This window comes from Geotrypetes seraphini, chromosome 1 (genome assembly GCF_902459505.1).
Source record: "Geotrypetes seraphini chromosome 1, aGeoSer1.1, whole genome shotgun sequence".
Classification (NCBI taxonomy): Eukaryota; Metazoa; Chordata; class Amphibia; order Gymnophiona; family Dermophiidae; genus Geotrypetes; species Geotrypetes seraphini.
Window position 1 is genome coordinate 410,476,945 of NC_047084.1, and position 22,761 is coordinate 410,499,705.

General features: G+C 39.2%; 1 protein-coding gene across 8 annotated transcripts in view; it reads left to right on the forward strand.

Annotated features, from left to right (window-relative positions):
* The window catches only part of ZNF462 (zinc finger protein 462), a 475,139-nt gene that overhangs the window by 422,219 nt on the left and 30,159 nt on the right, over positions 1–22,761 (forward strand). For 7 of the 8 annotated variants that reach the window (XM_033918568.1, XM_033918594.1, XM_033918576.1 and 4 more), the window contains 2 exons: positions 1,445–1,668; positions 12,645–12,777. In XM_033918568.1, the coding sequence (XP_033774459.1) occupies positions 1,445–1,668; positions 12,645–12,777 (357 nt within the window). The remainder of the gene's footprint in view (positions 1–1,444; positions 1,669–12,644; positions 12,778–22,761) is intronic. The other variant, XM_033918558.1, reaches the window with a different exon arrangement.

Genomic DNA, 22,761 nt, shown 5'->3' on the forward strand with positions numbered 1-22,761 from the left:
TATTTGGGATCTTGCTAGGTTCTTGGGACCTGGGTTGGCCACTGTTGGAAATAGGATACTGGGCTTGATGGACCATCAGTCTGTCCCAGTATGACAATTCTTATGTTTTTGATGCTTCTATGGAGTATTTTTTCCCTCTTGTCTTGATAAATTGACTGCATACATAGCAAAATGCATCTGCTGGATGTTTGCAGCCTCTGAATGCTATCTAAAACAATGCAGCTATGTTACCACTTAGGCAGTTGGAACTCAACTGAGCTGGTGGGTTTACTATCATCAAAATTAATGCAAAGGGTATCCAACGCCTGCAATAAAAAGGTATATTTCAAAGTTTGAGGGCATATGCAAGTAAGAAAGTTTGTTGTATATGCAAGTAAAAAAGAACACTTATTACCCAGGGACAAAAAAATAATTGTTATAATGTTATCATACTGTCACTACCTAGACATGCTGAATTTTTACTCTTGTTTGATGTCATTAGTTCACAGCCTTAGATAGAACATGTTAGGTATTTTTGTAGGTAGATTTCAATAAACCCTAGGGTTTATTGGCCAGGATTCTCAAAACGGAAGACTAGGATTCTTGGAAGGCCAAGATTCTCAAAACGGCACCAGTCACATGCAGTGCTCCCTCTAAGCGGGCGGGTGTTGTGAGCAAACATTTTTCGCTGTGAGCTAAAAATATCGGGCGCCAGCAAGTTATGAGCCAACTCGCCCGATTCTCCTCTCGCCGCCCTGCCATCTGCCGTGCGCTGTGATGAGAAACTTGTGCGCTGCGATGTAATATTTTGTGCGCCAGCGCAGCTTAGCGGGAACACTGGTCACATGTCACTCAAACTATGATGCTGTTTTGAGGATCACGGCCTGTGACAAAAATAGGCACCAAAAATGCAGGCCAGGGTTTTACAGGCCTACATTCCCAGCGCCTATCTTTGATGTAGAATCATGCTTAGCAGTGCCAAATGTCAAGCTCACCCAAAACCATGCCTCTTTTGATTTTCGTTGCCTGTAAGTGTCTGCGTAGACGTGATTCAGGCGTCTATTTTTGTAGGCATCTTGTGGCGCCTACTTTTTTTCTTAATTAGTTTTTAATTGTTTTAACAGTGCAGTCAAATACCACACCATTAATGGTCAATTAAAACACTTAACTTAGACGCCATTCAGGCACCAAATAGTGCCATTTTGAGAATCTAGGCCGAAATGCCATTAATCTAAGAATTTTGCAGAAAAAGAAAAGCTGAAAAGAATAGCTTTACAATTCAAAAGTTCTTAGATAGCAAAAGTTGTACCAAAACATCTCCTTCTCTAAAGCCATCAATTTGATTTTTATCTTTTATTGCATATTTTATGTGGTATCCATTTTTGTCATGTGTGGACAAATATTATTTCTCCTTTCTACAATGTATTTTCCTGTTTCTCATTCCACATGATTTGATTGCTGTCAGAAGAGAGAGTTGTGCCTATTGAAGTGTGTCGTTCCAAACTGTCCAGGCACTTGCAGGGAGTGGTTTTCCGCTGTGATAAGTGCACCTTTACTTGCTCCAGTGATGAGAGTTTACAACAGCACATAGAGAAGCACAACGAGCTGAAACCCTACAAGTGCCAGCTGTGCTACTATGAGACCAAGCAAACAGAAGAGCTAGACAATCACCTCCGAGATGAGCATAAGGTGAGCCTAGCAGCTTTTAATCTTCACTTGATCTATATAAAATGTTATAGTAAGGGGTTCATTTTCAAAGCATTTAGACACACAAAGTACCATAGAAACTATGTGTGCCCAAGTGCTTTGAAAATGAGACCCTAAGTCACACAGCAAATGAGGAGTATTACTTACATAGATCACAATTCTGTAACTTTAAAAATAAATGAAAAGGAGCGTAGCCAATTATGCACATGGAGCTGTTCCTGATGTCTTCTGCAAAATCTTGTAAAAACTCTTAAAACATGACATTTTCTAGTCAACAACTGCAGCTGTGTAGTCCTTTGCAATGTTTCTTTTTCCTAAGGTAACATTTGGATGCATTTCTCCTTTTATCTCCAGAGTCACCTTATTTTCTTAGTTTTATTCAAATTGACCCTTAGTTGTTTTCTCACTCCTGTTTCATAGTTTGTCAATTTCTTCAGATGTATTATTTTTTTCGACATGCCTGCATGACTCCAATAATTTTTTTAATGGGTTTTCAAGTGGTTTTGACCTACAACAATTTCATCTACTGTGTTACTTCCAATGCAGTATAGTTTTGGCATAGTGGGCGTTCATAGGAAAAGTAATTTTTAAAGTCATTTTCATAAAAAGAACTTCAAAAACATTGTCCACTTGAGATGTGGGTGAAAGTATGCATGTAGGTCCATGGTGTAAGCACTTTTACCAAAAGTAAGGAGAGGTATCCTTGAGTGTAGGGTTGGGTTGCAACATGGAAAGATAAATGTAGTAATTTTGAATTTTGAAAACTATGCACATGGTTCTTCTGATGGTTCTTCTAATAAAATAAAAATGTCCATACAGATTATCAAGTGTAATTGGGTAAGTTACATTCACGTTGAAAATCAGTGGACAGTTCACGAGTAAAAGTACCTGCAGTCTTTGAACTACTGTATATCAGGCTGCTTTAAAATTACCCATCCAGAATGTGTAGCTTTCTTCATGGTACTTCTTCTAGGGGTTTACTATATAGTATTACCACACCTATGACAAGATTTTTAAATACACTGTGTTGTCATGTGCTACTGGCCAATCCATATATTTTCTTAGTTGTACATTTAAAGCTGAATTCTATAAATAGTAGGGATGGGCATCAATGTTCTCTTTAATTTTTCATAGGCTGTGTGCGCAAAAAATTTGATCTGTGTGCATTTTAAAGAAAAACTAAATTTGCGCTATAAAAATGATTGCCAGAGGGCCCGGAGTTCAGTTATGGGCATTTATGGGCAGGTCTTTGAGTTTAGTTTGAATTAATGAAAACACAATGTAATTTTAGTTACACTTTATGTTAGTTACACTTTATGTTAGTTACACTTTATGTAACATAAAGTCTCATTTCAATAAACATAAATTATGTTTCATTGAAATGTTTCATTGAGCGCTACCTATAAATAAGGTATCATTGTACTTTATACTTAAATTTTAGAAAATAACAGCAATTTAGTTTTCAAAGTTTTTCCCTGCGATCTTTCATATTTATCCAGTCCGAATAAATTCTGTCAAGATCTGTTGAGCCTCCATCTTGAAGGTGACTCTTAACACGCATCAGCATTTCCAAATGCTCTAAATGTAAATGATTCCTTTGTTTAGTCTTCAAATTGTTCATTAGACTAAAACCACGCTCACAATCTGAACTAGATGCTAAGAACTAGATGCTAAGTGTCCATCAATTTTGCTAAATCTGCAAATTGATCATTCTGAAATGTAAATTTCATCATATCTGGAAAGCTGTTTATCAGATTGCTTTTGATTTTTTCTGCAACAAGGAATTTAAAGTCATTGTATTGCTGAATAATAACACTTTCCTCCGGCAGAAATTGTTATAATTGTTATAGTGAAATCTGATATGTCCATTTCCGAAGTCAAAGTCACATTGTGATATTGCTGTACAGTCAAAAGCAGACCATTCCTCAACTTCATTTTCAGGAAATCTTTCACCCAGATGCAAACATAGGATGTTGATGAAGGTTAATATGGAATTAGTATCCACTGAAACTTTTTCTCCAGACCTCATCCTGTTGTCAAGAAGGCTGTTGACTTTATCACTCCATTTAACCTTGTCGCCTAAGTATTGCATTCAAAGTTTGTTCAATTTACCCTGTGTAAGATGATAAGCTTCCAATGGTGTCAAACCACGTTTTTGAAATGCCATGGTTAAGGAAGCCAAGCCAGTTCTGATAAGACATCATTCAAAACTTCAAGTGTAATATGAAATTGTTCACCGTTCAGCTTCTTATAGCAGTACTATGCAATAGGATCATTATCTTTGTCTTCTTCAAAATCTTTTAACAGGGGATCATAATTTCGAATAATTGCTTTAAGTGCAAAGTGTCTAGATAACCAGCGCACTTCATTCAGAGGTCTGAAAGTAATTGATTCACATTCAGATGCATCTGCTATTTCTTTGAAATTTGCATCGTTTAGTAGAATAGTAACATAATAACATAGTAGATGACGGCAGATAAAGACCCGAATGGTCCATCCAGTCTGCCCAACCTGATTCAATTTAAATTTTTTTTTTTTTTTTTTTCTTAGCTATTTCTGGGCGAGAATCCAAAGCTTTACCCGGTACTGTGCTTGGGTTCCAACTGCCGAAATCTCTGTTAAGACTTACTCCAGCCCATCTACACCCTCCCAGCCATTGAAGCCCTCCCCTGCCCATCCTCCTCCAAACGGCCATACATAGACGCAGACCGTACAAGTCTGCCCAGTAACTGGCCTAGTTCAATCTTTAATATTATTTTCTGATTCTAAATCTTCTGTGTTCATCCCACGCTTCTTTGAACTCAGTCACAGTTTTACTCTCCACCACCTCTCTCGGGAGCGCATTCCAGGCATCCACCACCCTCTCCGTAAAGTAGAATTTCCTAACATTGCCCCTGAATCTACCACCCCTCAACCTCAAATTATGTCCTCTGGTTTTACCATTTTCCTTTCTCTGGAAAAGATTTTGTTCTACGTTAATACCCTTTAAGTATTTGAACGTCTGAATCATATCTCCCCTGTCTCTCCTTTCCTCTAGGGTATACATATTCAGGGCTTCCAGTCTCTCCTCATACGTCTTCTGGCGCAAGCCTCCTATCATTTTCGTCGCTCTCCTCTGGACCGCCTCAAGTCTTCTTACGTCTTTCGCCAGATACGGTCTCCAAAACTGAACACAATACTCCAAGTGAGGCCTCACCAATGACCTGTACAGGGGCATCAAAACCTTCTTCCTTCTACTGACTACGCCTCTCTTTATACAGCCCAGAATCCTTCTGGCAGCAGCCACTGCCTTGTCACACTGTTTTTTCACCTTTAGATCTTCGGACACTATCACCCCAAGGTCCCTCTCCCCGTCCGTGCATATCAGCTTCTCTCCTCCCAGCATAGAAGACCGACAGAACACCGTGTACACAGTTCTCATTACAGTTTCTACTTCTTTCATCAATTTTACTTCTTTCCATGAATCAGAAAGTCCCAAATCTTCCCGATGTGCAACACAATGTTGCTGCACTAAATGTGGAATGTCTTTTCTCAGCTGTGCTGCAACACCATCTATTTTGCCCAACATAACAGAGTTACCATCAGAGGTGAACATAACCATTTTATTCAGGTCAAGTTCATGTTTCCTATAGAATTCCCTAATTGATGTTACTATTGATGTAGCATCACATGCTTCCAACTGTAGCATCCCACCAAATGATGTCCTATACTCATTTGAATTGACTGGCCGATACTTAAAGTAGAGTATTAAGTACTTGTTGACAGAAATGTTTGTGCTTTCATCAACAGTTAACGTATGATACATTGCTAATTTAATGTCTGCCATACGATCATCTTGCATGATGCCATTGATAATTCCAAGAAATTCAAATGCATAGTTTTTTGCTTCTCCAGCTATCAGGCATACTAACATACTTCGCCATGTGCTCATTGATATCTTGAACAGAGAGCATTGAGATATTCATCTTAATGGCCAGCACACTGTCGACAAGAACCTTAATTTCATCAGGACTGGAATGCTTCCGTTCATTACTAATTTGCCTGTTTTCTTTTTTGGTTGGGCTTTAAAGCAACATGTTAACCAGTCCCCCTCTTAAATTCGGATTTTTATTTCTGAGTTTCCTAATACTGTCGGTATGAGATTTACTTGATAGATGGCATTTCAGAAAGTCCAGTTTCCAAACATCATCCCATATTTTTCCAGTAGAGAATTTTCCAGTTGCTTTGGCATCTTGACAATAACAACACACAACTCCATCGTCTTCGTCATGGGTAAATATTTCACACAGTCGAACACGCATTGTATTTCGAGATTCTAGTGTCTCCGTTTCAACAATTTCTTCAAGCCATTCAGACCTAAAAGCTGTTGCAGCTCTCTTGCGTTTTAAACTTTTCACCATTCGCGGTTTAGACATTTTAAGAGTTATATCTGGTTGCAATTTAATAAACGAATACAGTTATACAATCGCAGTACCATGCTGCACACTACGATTCCATGAAATAAACAATATGGCGGAACTTCAGGAAGTCAAAGAATCAGAAGTGTTTCATATCCTATGGGCCATAGGCTATGGCCCTATGGGGCACATGACGTGTCAAGTTCAACTGCCAAAGATAACGGAATCATGTGAATGACTTAAAATTTATATTATAGCGCTTCCATAAATGTGATAAATGGGAAATCGGAACAGCTGGTGTTCTGCAACATTTCATTTTAGCAGTGAAAATCATTTTAGGCAAAAATTTATTTTTTTGTGCGCACTATTTTAATTTTTGTGCGCAGGTTCGGCAAGTTGTGTACGCGCACACAAGCGCACTGCTTAGAGGGAACAGTGGGCATTTAGACCCTGATTATAGTGCATCGATATCGGTGGCTGCCAATCTCATGTAAATCACACAACAACACTCAATACAGAATCGTGTCTCCATAAAAGATAGGCGCTAGAAATGTAGACCATGGTTTTACAGGCCTACATTTCTGGTGCCTATTCTTGTTGTGAATTGTATCTACATAGGCGCTTTAGGTCGCCTAATATCACTTCCGGAGTTTGGAACCCTAAAGCACTTACATAGATACAATTCCAGCATGTATTATTTTGGCACTGGTAGGCACTTTGTGCCATTTTTTGCTGTTTTAAATTATGTTTGTTACTTAGACATCAGTAGGGCGCTGTTTCTAGAATTTCCCCCGTAGTGCATGATTAATTTGAATAATTTGTTTAAATTTTAATTAGAGTTTAGACTTTCTATACTGCCTGTACTTATATAGAGAGCTGAGTGGTGAAAAATATATAATTTGAGATAATACAATTTGTTTTAAAGAAACGGTATAATCGCACAAAGGGATAGAAAAATCATTCAGAATTATAAGAAGTCCAGTAAATAAACATGCCTTCCAAGGAGTATCATGCCAAAGAGGAGGGCCACAACTGCCTAATAAGTCAAGAATTGAAAGCTTGATTAAAAAGCCAAGTTTTGATGGCTGTTTTAAATCCCTTTAGATCAGGGGTGTCAAAGTCCCTCCTTGAGGGCCGCAATCCAGTCAGGTTTTCAGGATTTCCCCAATGAATATGCATTGAAAGCAGTGCATGCAAATAGATCTCATGCATATTCATTGGGGAAATCCTGAAAACTTGATTGGATTTCGGCCCTTGTGTAGGGACTTTGTCACCCCTGCTTTAGATACACTGTGGATGTGTAATGGTAATGTATTCCAAGTAGCAGATTAAATTTTTAGCTCTAACCAAAATTTTTAACTTCCTTCTGTTGTCCAGCATTGCTTTCTCTTTCCTTGCCTATCCCGCAGTCTGGCATTTCATCTCCCACCTCATCGCATTTACCTGAATAGTTCTGACACTTCAGAGGGTCACTGGCAGAGGCAGCAATTCCCACATGCTGTCTGTGGCTGACTCGGAAGCCTTCCCCCTGCTGTGTCCTGCCTCTCCCCAACACAACTTCCTATTTTGACTTTGCAAGCGGTAATTAAGCGTATTTAATTGTGCAATTAAATTTTTTAATCACATGATTATGATTACAATTTCTAATCATTGCCCCTAATAAATAGCACTCAGAAATGGGCACCGAAGAGATTGATGCTAAGCATATCGTGCACATACTTTATAAAATAAAGCTTAGTCCAAATTCCAATGCCCTAATTTTGAGTACCAGACAATAACAATACCAGATGTCAGTCTTCAGAACCTCTTATGATGTATGTATCATTTCAAGTCCCCATCTTGTATTTTTTATAATCATTTATGCCCAGGTTTTCCATATGAAAGGCAACAATTATCTCAGTGGATCCTGCCATAATCAACGATGACATGTAGTACACACTCCCAACACCCTTCCTTTATCTGAGCGTTTCAACCCAAAACGGATCTTCCTTGAGGGATTTTGAATATACGCTGCCTCTCTAAAAGCAAAAATTGTTATCATGAAACAAACTGATAAGCAATAAATAAACCCCTATCGATGTAAATATGACTTACATCACAACTCAAATTTTAAACTTAAAAATATCTGCAATTTTCATACTCACTTTAACCATGCATCCCTCATATATTATATCGTAAAGGCTATTTATGTCATTATGTGCATAGCCCTTGGAATTACAATCATGCAGCTTTTAGAACTTTTTCCGTGTGTCCCATTATAACTTGTCAACTTTATCAATCTAATCTTCCATTTGTGAGTTGCACAAACCTATACAAGCTCAAGGTGACAGATCAAAGAGAAAGGGGGAAAGTAGTAGAGGGGGCATGGAAAAGCAAGGGGAAGGGCCTAGAAGCTGAAACAGTTAATTGTCAAAGAGGTGGGTTTTCAGGTTTTTCCTGAATGTGGTGTAGTTTTTCTTTTTTGTGATTGCTTCTGTTAGGTCATTCCAGATTTTTACACCCAGATAAGTTAGCATAGAGTGGAAAATTCTCTTGTAGTGGAGGTATTTTGTGGATGGTTAAGGATTCTTCTTGATGTCGACCAAACAGTAGAGAATAGTTGGATGAGAGGGGCTGCTGAGTTTCCGTACAGAATCTGATGTAGGATACATGAAGTTTTGAAAATTATTCGGGATGATATTAGGAGCCAGTGTAGTTGCTTGATGAAGGTTGTGATTGAATCATATTTCTTTAATTTGTAGATTAGTCTAACGGCTGTGTTCTGGATGAGCAGTTTGTGGATAAGAGTGTTGTTGATGCCAAGGTAGGCGGAGTTGCAATAGTCCAGTTGAGGTAGACCATCATCTGAACAATCAGAGCAAAGTGATGTAGGTGGAAGTAAGGTCTTCTGAGTCGCAGTTGACGCATAGTGTAGGTGGTCTTTTTCTGAAGGTTAAAGATTTGTGGTTCCATTGTGAGAGTGTCGTCTAAGATGCAGCCGAGTACCTGGTGAATTTTTCCATTGTGAGAGTGATGCCTGATAAAAGAGTGAGGTTAGATATGACATTCTGTTGTGCGGTGCAGAAACCATTGGCTTTGGTTTTGGTGGCATTCAGTTTCAACTTGTTGTTCAGGTTTGTATTTTATCTATATTGTTTGAGATTTTTTCGGCAATATTAGGATGGTTATTGGTTATGGGGATGAGGAGAAGGATGTCATCGGCATAGGATAGTATGGTTTCGTCTTCCATTTTGATGTGTCCCAGCGAGCTCATGAATAAATTGAATAGGATTGAGGATAATGGGGTGCCTTGTGGGACGCCACAGAATGCCTTCCAAGAGTTGGAGTATACTTCTTGCTTTTTGACCATGTATTCACAATTTTGTAGGAAGTCGGCGAACCATTTCAGTACAGTCCCTGTTATTCCAATTTCCGAGAGTTTGGTTAGGAGTAGTTGGTGGTCTACTGAGTCGAAGGCTGCAGAGATATCAAAGTAGAGTAATATTGCTTGATGACCCGAGCTTAGCAACTGTTTGATTTTAGTGATTAGAGTGATGATGAGGAACTTGGTGCTGTGCTTTTTTCGGAAGCCGTATTGGGATGTATGTTGTTTTTTTTTTGTTTTATAAATCTTTATTCATTTTCTTATGTTACAACAAGTGTTTCAAATAAATTCATTATAAACTTGAATAATCACACTTGATTAACTTACAGATTAATATCAAATTTAAAATTTCTTTAGAAAATCAATATTTTATAAAGTTATAATATTATGTAAGAAATCTAAATTAATATAATTATTATTGAATATAATAATCTCCCCTCCCTCTCTCCCTCCCTCTCAATATTGAATGAGAAATCTTTATTCATTTTCATATGTTACATCAACAATATAAATTCATACTAATATTTCAGAAAACTAAATTTATATAATTCTTAGTTAATATAATAATATCCCATCCCCTCCCCCCTCCCTTCTATTCAGTAATACATGAATAAAATTTTTAAATGTTATTTTATCCATATTTCATATTATAAATCTAGTATTAATATATTATATAATATTTAGAGATATGATCTCTTTTTCTTCTAATCAAATTCTATACGTATTGGGATGTATGAAGGCAAGAGTGTTGCTGTATGTATGAGGCTAGCTGCTTGCTGACATGGGACTCAAGGATTTTTATGAGGATCAGAATGCCAGCAATCGGTCTGTAGTTAGATGCTATGGAGAGGTCTGCTTGGGCTGCTATAGGGGTAAAGGCTATTTTACCCATTTCTGTGGGTAGGTGCCCCTTGGTTCAGGGAATTATTTAGCAGGTTGGTGAGCCAGTTAATGATATGATGCGAAGCTTCTGAAAGAAGGTATGGAGGACAGTTGTCTAGGGGGCTGCTTCGTAAGGCTAGTTTTGATATTAGTTTATTGATATCAGGGATGGAAAGGTTAGTGAATGAAGTCGAGATCTGGTTTGCTTTTATGGGTTCAGTGTATTCTGTAGAGTTGTGTTGGGAAGTGTTTGGAGTGGCTGTCTTTGCAACTTCCAATTGGACCAATTTGACTTTGTTGAGGAAGAAATCTGCTAGTTCTTGGGCTGAAATTATATCTGTACAATCAACTTTGTCCTAGGACAATCCTCTTAGTCAAAGGACATATGTAAATGATTTTTTACTTGTGTTGTTTTTTGACATTATAAATTAAAAGTTTAGGCATTAATAAAAGGAAAATGAGATAGGGAATGGTTGGTGATGGTGGGCATAAATGATTATTAAAAAATACAAGATAGGGACTTGAAATGATATATACATCATAAGAGGTTCTGAAGACTACCGTCTGTTATTATGAAATGTGCACCATTTATTTAATAATTTATATGTTCAAAAAGGAAAATGTGAGTAGCTTTGATAGAAGAGATGAGAGATTGATGTTGAGAAATAATCGTCACAGTTAAAAAGTTATGATGACAATAAATATTTGACTCAAAATTTGATATAAAAATATTGATTTTGACCATCTTTATGACTCATCTTTTGCTATCACAGTTACTGACAGGTCTACAGCAATTGAGTTTTAGTATCGGTAAAACCTGATGCTAAATAGCCAAGCAATGTAAGTGAATCAATCACTTGGCCATTTTACATGGGGTTTTACTAATTTGCATGGCCGGATCAGAAAATGGGTGATCGAGGGGAAAAACACGCGGTGGGCCGTTTTGTGAATCGGGTCGATTAGCAGCGATCGTTGCTAAACCTGTGAAAACAGGTTTAGCGACTATCGCTGACTTTAGTGAATCTAGCCATATATCTGAATGTAACTCACGAACTACTAGAAAGGTATGAGCTAAAAAAAATGTTAAGACTTGCAGTGCATTCAAAGAGACCTAAGTGTATAGCTAAGCTAGAAGAGTTGTGAAAGGAGAAGAGAGAAAAAATTTCAAAAGCAAGAAGAGAGACTCTATAGGAAATGTTTAGAAACTGTTGTTTCTAACAAAGAAGGTATTAATATGCTGACTGAAAGGGTGTCCAGATTTTTGCATTTGTCATATTCACTGTTAATATATAGCAGTTACATATTAACGGGGCAATTCTATAATCTAAATTAGGGTGCTACAGTGAAGTGCTCTTAGCACAAATTTTGTAATGATGTTGAGGCATGCCTAACCTGTTACCAAATATACGCTCAAAGTGGCTTTGTCTTGCTAAAACCTAGGCACAATCACATATGCCAGCTCAATATTCAATAAGTTCCACGTGTCGCAGACTGACACGCTTGTGACACACCTATGCTCCACCCACACTTTTGGTTACATACTATGCAGGTGAGCACCAGTTTTCTTAGAATAGCACCAAGCACTTAAGCACGTATAAGTCAATTAATAACACCAATCCTGTGCATAAATGTCATAATTTTATAAACTTTAGCGTGCAACTAGTGTCTAACTTTAGGCATGCCTTACAGAATAGCCTTTTATGTATTTGCAGAAGGATGTGTTGAACATTCTGTCATTGTAGAGGTTGTGTCAGCCTCAACCTCTCTTCATGCCAGGATTTGCTGAAACAATTTGACTGCGAGTGCCTAAACTTGTGCACACTGCTGTTTGTATGCAGAGAGGAAGAGAATCTATTAACATAGATTATATGTACACATAGTAAATTGCAAACAAAGATTGAAAACAGTATTTTCAAGAGTCTTTAGCAAGTATTCCTGTTTGTTATTGGGTAACTTTCGGAAATACAGTATTATAGAGAATCCATTGCTTGTTCATCCATTCTTGTAGCTATCTTTAATGCTTTTATATTCAACTCTTACTGTAGCATGTGTCTTAATTTTTGACATAAAGGATTTAATGTTTGGAGATGTATATTTGAAGATCATAAACAATTGGAAATCACATGGAGTGTTTGCCCATGTTTAGGTCCTAGGTTAACATGGGGTTGCTCCATCAACTGTAGACATTAATTAGTTCATTTGTGTTTCTCTGACTAGTGAAAAGGGTTATTTAAGCACTCAGCAAAAGTGTACTTGGTAGAAACATGTTTATTTTTGCTCTGCCAAGAGCAGTTAATAAATATTTGCTTTGTTAGGTGTGTCGCAACTTTGAGCTGGTTGGACAAGTTAACTTGGATCAACTGGAGCAAATGAAGGAAAAACCAGAAGTTTCCAGCAGTGATGAGGAAGAAAAAGAAGATGATGCTATCAACAAGGCCAAAGAAAGAGGTCAGTATTTTGTCTTATTTTTTTCTTACAGACAGAACTATATGGGGATGTGAGTAATATCAATAATAGCGCACCAGGCTGGGGGAAGAGGGTACACTGGTATGAAATATATGCCTACTTTGAAAATGCACCTTCTCGTGTGTAATTGGTTTTGAGAAGCTGAGTGAACAGATTGGGCTTGAAAGGTGGTGGTTAATGGCTAAGATAAGGTTTTCAAAGGTAAAAAAGGGAAGTAGGGGGAGGGAGGAGAATAGGTGAGAGACTTATAAAATCATGAAAGGCATAGAGAAGGTGGAGAGGGACAGATTCTTTAGACTAGCAGGGACAACTAAAACAAGAGGTCATTCAGAAAAACTGAGAGGAGACAGATTCATAACAAATGCAAGGAAGTTCTTCTTCACTCAGAGGGTGGTGGACACCTGGAACGCGCTTCCCGGAGAGGTGATAAGACAGAGTACAATTCTGGAGTTCAAAAAGGGACTGGATGACTTCCTGGAAGCGAAGGGGATTACAGGGTACAGATAGAGTTACCTTACAGGACATTGAGCGAATAGGGTATGGATATTTTAGGTTAGGTAGGGAACACTTTCAGGTCATGGACCTGGGGGGCCGCCGCGGGAGCGGACTGCCGGGCACGATGGACCCCTGGTCTGACCCAGCAGAGGCAATGCTTATGTTCTTAAGAAAAGGAGGAAGAGGGAAAGGAGAACAACAGAGGTGGTAGGTGAGCAGATGTGACTGTACCACCCTAATCATAACTTTGCAATTCCCTTTGAACCACATGTGTCTACCTTTTGAGAAATTTATTTTGAGGTTGTTTTTAATAATAGGCTGCGATGATTGTATAAGATTTTTTCATGTTTAGGCTGTTGGAAGATCGGATGAAAAGGGCAGTGAACCAGAGGAATAGTTGGGCCTGTTGTGTTTGAGTTAAGCATTTTTAAAATGGTTTTCGAGGTACCTTAATATCTCTGCCATGTTTTCTCATCTCCAGGGTTTATTAACTGGGATACATTTCAAACTGGCTAATTTTCAAAAGGAGCCTCCCATTGATTTTCCCTTTGAAAATTTTGGTAGACAAAGTCCACAGTTAAAAAGTCTCTGTGGACTTTGTATATCTTTTGCTGTGGATGCAAAGTACACATGACAGAATGGAGAAGACGGGGTTTCAGAATCAAATTTCTCAGTTATATTTTGCCCTCCTTGACCTCCTTCCTGCAATTAGAAGTAGAGACATTGTAAAACCCACATAACTGGCTTTTAGCCACCAAGGCAGTTTTCAGCTCTGAAAATTTAGCTGGATAATTCCTTAGTTATCTGGGTACATTTCTCTGAAAATTGCCTTTATACTGCCTCCATTCGTTCTGTATCTTTTCAGAGGCACCAAAGAAAGCCAAATATCATTTTATTTATTTTATATTAACTGCTTACCTGGTTAGAGGCTGACTGCCAAAAGTGGTGTACACACCCAGACAAATAAAGGAATTTAATTCAGAAAAGCATAATATATTTTTGTGTGCTTCTTTCATTTTCATATCAGTATTACATTTAAGTCTTTCCAGATTTGCACTTGAAACACACCACCTGAAAAATCTCATTCATTGGTCTTCGAGCTGATTCTTTGTGGAGCCCCTGTCCCCTTCCCCTACTTCATGCTCCATCTGCCCTTCTCCCTTTCTTATTAAAATCTGCTTCTCTCCACCTCTTCTTCCTAAAGACTTTTTGTGCTCCTTCCACCATTGGTCCTTTTTTGCCTTTTCCCTCCATGGTCCCCTTTTTCCCCTCTCCTTTCCTTCCCTACCTTGCAGGTCTCTTTCCAAAATGAATTTTTAAAAAAATCATAAAACAGAAAAGCTATAGTGAAAAGAAGAATGTTATATGGCTGTATAATTAAACACATGATAGCCATGAAGAAGAAACATAACACACTGATGGATCTTTGATTCTTTTTTTTTTAATTATTATTATTATTTATAAATTTTCAAATTACAAATCAAGTATACACTTGTACAGAAAGTTGTTAGGCAAGACATTAATATTTCAAAATATAAGACTTTACACCTTGATATCTTAGAACAGAAGAATACATTTTTTAGTTAACAAGACTCAAGTCCTCTGGATCCAAGATTTCAAACAAGCAAGAAATTAGGAAAATATATCTATTTTAGAATATACTATACATAGTGCTGAAGTAGGAGTAACTTATTAATTTATAGAGCGCTTGATTTTTCTACATCAATTCGGGATAAAGCCAAGAAAGCAGTCAACTGTTGAGGTTCAAAGAAAACATATTTAACTGAACGGTGGCAAATAATAAACTTGCAAGGGTGTCTCAGATAAAACGTAGCCCCCATCAGGATGACCCCTGGTTTCAAAAGAAGAAATTCCCTGCGGCGTTTTTGAGTTTCTCTGGAAAGGTCAGGATACATTTGAATTTTACATCCAAGAAAGTCTTTCTGTCTGTTTTTAAAGAAAAGCCTCAATAACCCCTCAATAACCATACTTTATCTATCGAAAGAGCTATTGTTAATATCAATGTGGAAGATGTTACTATATCCTTATCAGACGTTTCCAAAATTTCAGATACATTCAATGGTGCTTGATCAGATTCTTCTTCCTGTGATTGAGGCCCATTTTTATTTGGTAGGTAATAATACATTTGAGAAAATGGGGGTAAGGTATCTTCTGGGACCTGTAGAACTTCTACCAAGTATCTCCTAAGCATCTCCCTAGGAGTTACTGCCATTAGTCTGGGAAAGTTAATAAGTCTCAGATTGTTATTGCATGAATTGTTCTCAAGCATTTCCAACTTCCTTCTAAGGTTCACATTATCTTTAACTAGGGCCTCCTGTAATTGTTTAGACAATAATAAGTCTTGGTCAAGCTTTTGAGCAGAGAATTTTGAAACTGTGAAATCTTCTTTTAAGTCTTTAAGCTCCTTAGTATGTTGAATCAGCTTAGCCTCTATATACTGGAAATTGGGGCTAATAGTTTTAGCAAAATTAGCCATTAAATCCCATAAGGACTCCAGAGTCACCTGAGTTTGCTTCTCCCATATTGGAAACTTTTGTTGAGTGTAGAAATGCTCACCCTTTGAAGAGTTTCCCTGATTTTGTTCTGTCTGGGTTGTTCCACCACCTGCTGCTGGACTAGCCTCTGATTCTCCTGCAGAAACTCCCTGTGCAGGGAGTTCTGCCTCCATGCTCTCCATAGCGATGTTGACTGCTTCAGGAGAAAGGACCTCTCCCAGCTCCGTGGTTTCCTCGCCCCTTGGAAAGCTGGTAATCTGGGGCTGCTGGGGTGGTGCTTGGACATCTGGGCTAAAAGTAGTAACAGCTCCGGTCTCGCCCAGCCTCGGCGTGCTCAGCGGGCTGACATCAGCCATCGGCGTTTCAACTCCCTGCATCCACCGCAGTAGTTGATCGATGTTGCCAAGAGTCTGTACCGTGGAGCACTGCGAGGCGCTAGCAGCACTCCTACCTCTCCTCTTCAGCATCGCTAAGGAAATCTGGGCGCAAAAGCCCCCAAGAAGAAAAAAAGTATTGAGGGGCAGAGCGGTTCAAGTGTGTGCTTCTCAGCCTGTCTTAGCTGCGACTAGCTTGGTGGATCTTTGATTCTGTGTGACTATCAGGATCCATTTGGGTTTTTATTGCTGCTGCTTCTGCTCTTTGTCAGACCCCAGAAATTACTATCCTGCATACCTGCCCATGCCATCTCTGACTGGGTCATTAAAAACAGCGATTTTCTTCTGGAAAGGGATATTGTATATCCTTGAAGGAACATAAGAACTTAATAGAAAAATAGCCATACTGGGTCAAACTAATGAATAATAATAATAATCAGTTTATATACCGCAGGGCCGTGAAGTTCTATGTGGTTTACAAAATTTAAAAAATACAATTTAAAGAAGTTAGATAAGATTAGAAAAGTTAGATAAGCAGGTAATAAAAAATAATACTTTGATAATCTAGATCAGGGGTAGGGAACTCTGGTCCTCGAGAGCCGTATTCCAGTCGGGTTTTCCGGATTTCCCCAATGAATATGCATTGAAAGCAGTGCATGCAAATAGATCTCATGTATATTCATTGGGTAATCCTGAAAACCCAACTGGAATACGGCTCTCAAGGACCGGAGTTCCCTACCCTGATCTAGATGGTCCATTACAGAGTCCTTGCCTTTTAACTACCTAAGTACTTTGTGAACAAATATGTCTTTAAATCTCTCTTAAATTCCACATAGGAGTCAGAAAGCTTAAGTAAGTGTTCTAAATCCTTACCCCATAATGCTGCTTGATGTGAAAAAAGATATTGATGATGTTTTTTAAATTTACAACCTCTAACAGGTGGAAAAACAAAATTCAAATGCGAAGTTCTCTTATCAAGCAGCTTTAAGGGGCAAAGACCTGGAAAAACTAATAACGCACACAAATAACTATGGTGAATTTAGGAAACACCTAAAAACATACCTGTTCTTGAAGTACCTAGGTAGCTGATCTGCACAATCTCTCCCATAACAACTGATATCTTAAACTATTAGCCACTAATCTTCAACTATGTAAGTTCCACTCAATCTGTAGCATCTTTCTAACCATTGTAAACTACATAGAACTTCATGGTCCTGCGGTATATAAACTGTTATTATTATTATGTCTATTGGTTGAAAATGAAAAGAGCTCAATTATATATTTGGGAGATAAGCCAAACAGAGCCTTAAAACAGAGGCAGCCAAACTTGAACTTCACCCATCTAGCTCAGTATCCTGTTTCCAAAAGTGGCCAATCTAGGCCATAAGTACCTGACAAAAATCCAAATAGTAGCAACATTCTATGCTACTGATCCCAGGGCAAGCATTGGCTTCCCAGCTGTCTGTCTCATTAGCAGACTATGGACTTTTCCTCTATGAACTTGTTCAAACTTTTTTTAAACCCATCTACTTTAATCACAATATCACTCAATGGCACACCTGGCAATGATGTATTTGCACCTACATTGAGAGACCGGGAAGAGTGTGGAAATGTATGTAATGAGGTTCCTAGTAGAGAATGACACAGTGACGGTTTACCCGCGGCCACCGGGTTTAGCCGCGGGTAACCCGCCAAAACGGGGAACGAAAACTAGCAGTCACTGCGGCGACGGGGACAAGGCCATTTACCGCCCCGTGGAGCGGTGAATGGTCTTGTCCCCGCAGTGAGGCATGAAGGATCACGCGGTCCCCGCAGCCCACACCCGCCTGCCCAATCGATCCTAGTGATTAGCCAGCTCTCTCCCTTCTCCTCACCTTAGTTTGTAGGTTTTCTTTTTCGGCGACTCGCACACTATCAAAGAGCCGCGCACCCGCTGCTGCTCAGTTTCAATCTTCTGCTCTGACGCAACCGGAAACAGGAAGTTGCAGCAGAGCAGAAGATTGAACACTGAGCAGCCGCGCGTGCGCGGCTCTTTGGGAAAGCGTGCAGGTCGCCGAAAAAGAAAGCCTGCAAACTAAGGTGAGGAGAAGGGAGAGAGCAGGCTAAACACTAGGATCGATTGGGCAGGCGGGTGGGGGCTGCGAGGACCGTGCGATCGCCCGTGTTCCCGGCTCAAACTGGAAGGAGGGAGTGAAAGGGAAAAGAATTCTGGGCCAAGGGGATGAAGATGGAAAGAAAAACCCACAGCAGGAAAGAAAGGGAAGGACAAGCAGGTGAGCCAGATGCTAGAAGCAGGGGGGGAGGAAGAAAGAGGGAAAAAAGCTAGATGGGGTTGAAAAGAAGAGACACACTGGTATGGAAGAGGAAGATAGGGGAAATCTGGACACAGGAAGGTAACAGAAAGAGGGGAAATTATGTGCATGGGGCATAGGGACAGAGACATAAAGGGGACATGCCATGGGGATGGTATATAGACACAGGGGGGGGCAATGGCAGATACATAGGGGAGATATTAGAAATGGGGAAAATAGGAGCACAGAAGCGAGATGGTTTGTGGGGATGGGACAGGGACCGAGCTCGCAGGCTCCAGTGGCTTGCACAAATTACATTGTAACGTGCCATGAAAATAAGAGGGAAGAAGGTAGATAGATAGGCCACGTGAGAGGAGCTGAAGGGTGGTAGAAAAGAACAGATGGTAAAGGAGGGAGGGAAGGGTGGTGGTGGAAAGGAATAGGACAGACATTGAAGGAGGGTGGAGAGGAACAGACCCTGAAGGGAAATGTGGAAGACAGAATGGGAAGAAGACAGATGCCAGACTATGGGGGAGCGGAGGGAAGAAGATGGGTGCTAGACCAATTGGGGGGGGGGGTGAAGGGAGAGGCACAGTAACAGCAAATGGAAGACGCAGGGAGAAGACACACAGTGGATGGAAGGAATTGAATGAGAAGATGTGGAAAGCAGAAACCAGACAACAAAGGTAGAAAAAAAATTCTATTTATTTATTTTTTGCTTTAGGATAAAGTAGTATATTAGTTGTGTTGATAAAAATTTATAAACAAAGCCCTGCCAGCTGAACATCTCTTTCTCTAGTTCAGCAGCAGGAACTTTGATTTATAAGAAAGGAATAAGCTAAATATTACAGTACTAAGGCTTATATGGATGCAGCGGGGGCGGTGAATGGGATGGCAGTGGCGGTGACGGGGCGGTGAAAGGGATGGCGGTGACGGGGCGGTGAAAGGGATGGCGGTGACGGGGCGGTGAAGGGAACGGCGGTGACGGGGCGGTGCAGAGGATGGTGGGCCGGGGACGAGGCGGTGACGGGGACAGATTTTTTCCCCGTGTCATTCTCTAGTTCCTAGATAGCCTGTCCTTAATTAGAGGAAGTTTTATTATGCACATTGTTCACTATTGGGCATAGTGGAAAACAAGGTTTTAGCCTTAATCTATCTTTTCCAGTAAACATATCTAAATGAATAAATAGGACTTACAAGATAACGTATCTCGGATTATACAATTTAGAATGAACCAGTGTGGTGTTTCGTTGATTTTTGTATCCAAGAATAATTGTTGCTAGGAGTTAATGCCCAGAGCAGATGTTACTGTCTCATTTCCACTGAAAGGAATTGATTGAGACAATCCATGCAATTATTTTTAATGACTCGGGCCTGTTTAGTGCCCTTATTAATGTGAGAGGAAATGTTTTCTCATTTTCATATTGAACAGCCCTCTTAATCTCAGTTAAAAGATTAAGAGAGCATGAAACATCTATCAAGTTTAGATTGTGAGTCCACTACCCAGAGAAAGTACCTGTATGCAATGTGTAAAACCACTTTGGTTGTACCACAGAAATGTAGCATATCAAGAATCTAATAAAAATAATAAAGAAAGTTTGATACTGGCATATTATCACAGCATTGATTTTCAAGAGAATTACAAGGTATATGTTAATACATGTAATCAATACGTATGGAGGGCTCTCCCTGTTTAAAGTTATGTTGAAGACCTGCTTATTTTATTTAGACTTTAAAACATGATCTAGGCTGACTCAAGGATGAAACCGTCTCGGACCCCGGGGTCTGGTGGAACACAGTTCTCATATTGTTCTTTTCTATCAGAATGTATTTCTTTCTTTCCATTGACTTCTATTATTGAATCTACCTTGCTTTAATGCCTAGACCCTATCTGTTAATCAAATTATCACAGACCCTTGGTGTAAAACATAGTAGATGACAGCAAATAAAGACTAGTATGGTCCATCTAGTCTGCTAGAGGATTAAACAGAAGGACTTCACATATTTTTTTGTAAAGTTTGTCAAATGTTTTCTAGTCAGGCTTTCCAAAGCTGGTCCAAGTTCTGTCACTGGGACACCTGTCTTTCCATATCGGGTTACCTATGTCTTCTATGTTTTTGTTTCCCACTTGGAATTGTGATCGAATTTTGGATATCTTTGAACAGAAGTGATCTTCCAGTTGATCTGCAGCAGGAGGATGGTAATCAGTATTGGTGGCGGTGTCTGTCACATCAGTAAGATCTGTTACTGTTTGAAAAAGGTTTTTGGTGTTTAAAGATGTTTGTCCTTTCTTGTCTGCATAGTAGTCTCTCTGCGTTTATTCTTCAGTGCCTCTTTATAAGACATGTACTGCCTGATGCCAAAGTGTTTTTGTTAACTTAGAGGGGTCTCGTTTCCATTTACATTCTTGTTTTCTGCAAGCTTGTTTCAGACTGAGTAACTCTTAGTCGAACCATTGGTTGGATTGCTTAGCGATCTTAGTTCGCTTCCTATAAGGTACTATTTTATCCAGGATCTTCATGCTTGTCGATAGTCATTTGGAAAGAAAAGGGATGTTTTCGTCACATCTGTTGGTTTCAAATTCTTCCCAGAATTTCATTGGGTCTATTTTACCTCTTGAAAGGGTTGTTGTTTGGGGGTTTTTTGTGTTTTTACTTGGAATTTGCCCAATTTAAGGAGAAGGAATAGAGGAAATGTCCATAGCAAGGGAGTCCAGTTACCTTCTGTTATGATTATAAGTTGTTGTGAGTTAGCGGAATTTGAAAAGGACACTAAATTTAGATGGCGCCCTTTGTTATTGGTCATGGTGGGTTGTGGTCGGGAGTAGTTTAGGGTTGTTAGATATGTTGACAGATCTTCAACTTAAGGGTGTGATGAGCTCTCTAAATATAGGTTGGTGTCTCCCAGTATCAAGTTGGAGGGAGTGAAAATCGAATTCCTGAATATCATGTCGTATAGATAGTCATCACTTGTTTGTTTGTTTGTGTGACCCAGGAGGTCGATCTCAGGTGACAGCTCTTAGGTTGGTGTCTGTTCTGCTTCTGGCGAGTACCCAGGGTGGACAGAAAAGAATGTAATCTTTGAGCGATGGGTCACTTAGTTGGCAAATTAGTAGTTCTAGTGCTGGGGAGCAGTGGGATTCTAGTTTTTTCACTTTGAAATTGTATTTTGTGATGATGGCTAAGCCTCTTCTATGTTTGGTCTTTCTGCATAGCGTAATTACGTTTGTAGCTTGGAGGACATAATTTCTTTATTACTGGATCCGCATCAAATTTGAGCTATGTTTCCGTAAGGAATACAGTCTGGTTGAGACTCATCTAGCCAGTGTGTAGTAAGGTGTCTTTGTTTCTTACAGAGTATATGTTTAGGTAGACACAAGACACTTGGATGGAATTTGGTTGGAGAAGTTAGAGTGGGTATAGGAATCAAATTTGATCCTATAATGTTTCTGGTTTTGGGTGGTGTCATCTGAGTTTTGTTGTTTTGGTGGCTATGGCCCCAGTTGCTAGGGATTACCTGATTGCATACCATGGAACAGTCTATCAGATTGTTTTAAGGGGTACTAGTCAATAGGGTTGGGGGTGTCACACAGTGCTAATGATTGAGATTGAAAGGAATTTGGCATAGCCCCTTCCAGACCATCCTGTCCATAATCAGAAGTATAAGACTAACACTTCCATTCTACCAGTTTATTTAAGGATGAGTGGATGGTGGTTTTAACGTTTTAATTCTAAGAGTAGGTGGAGCAAAGTCATTTGAATTGTATTGTGCTGATTTTCATGAGAAAACTTTAAGGGGATTCATGCTAGGGTTGTGGCTGCAGCTAGCTTTTTTTTTTTTTTTTTTTTTCCTTCAACGGATTTTACAGATTGTCATTACTCACATTTAGCTAGGAGTTGTTTGTGTGACCCAGGAGGTCGATCTCAGGTGACAGCTCTTAGGTTGGTGTCTGTTCTGCTTCTGGCGAGTACCCAGGGTGGACATTGTCGGAGATAAAATCATTTGTTAATGCCTAATGCTATTTACTGCTGAAGCCTTACCATCCTGTAAATGTTTTTATGGGATTTCTTTCCATCTTGTTGGATGAATTTGAAAAAAGGTTTTAATAATGCGACTGTTAATGTTTTATTGTGTTTGTTCTGTTGAAACATGTTTTAGTATTTTTAATATGTATGCATGTAATTTTGTAAACCACTTAGTATTTATGCGGTATATAAATTTTTAAATAAATAAAAATGAGATGGTTGGGCTATCTTGGCATTTGGTTTTGTTTAGAGACAGCGGAGGTTC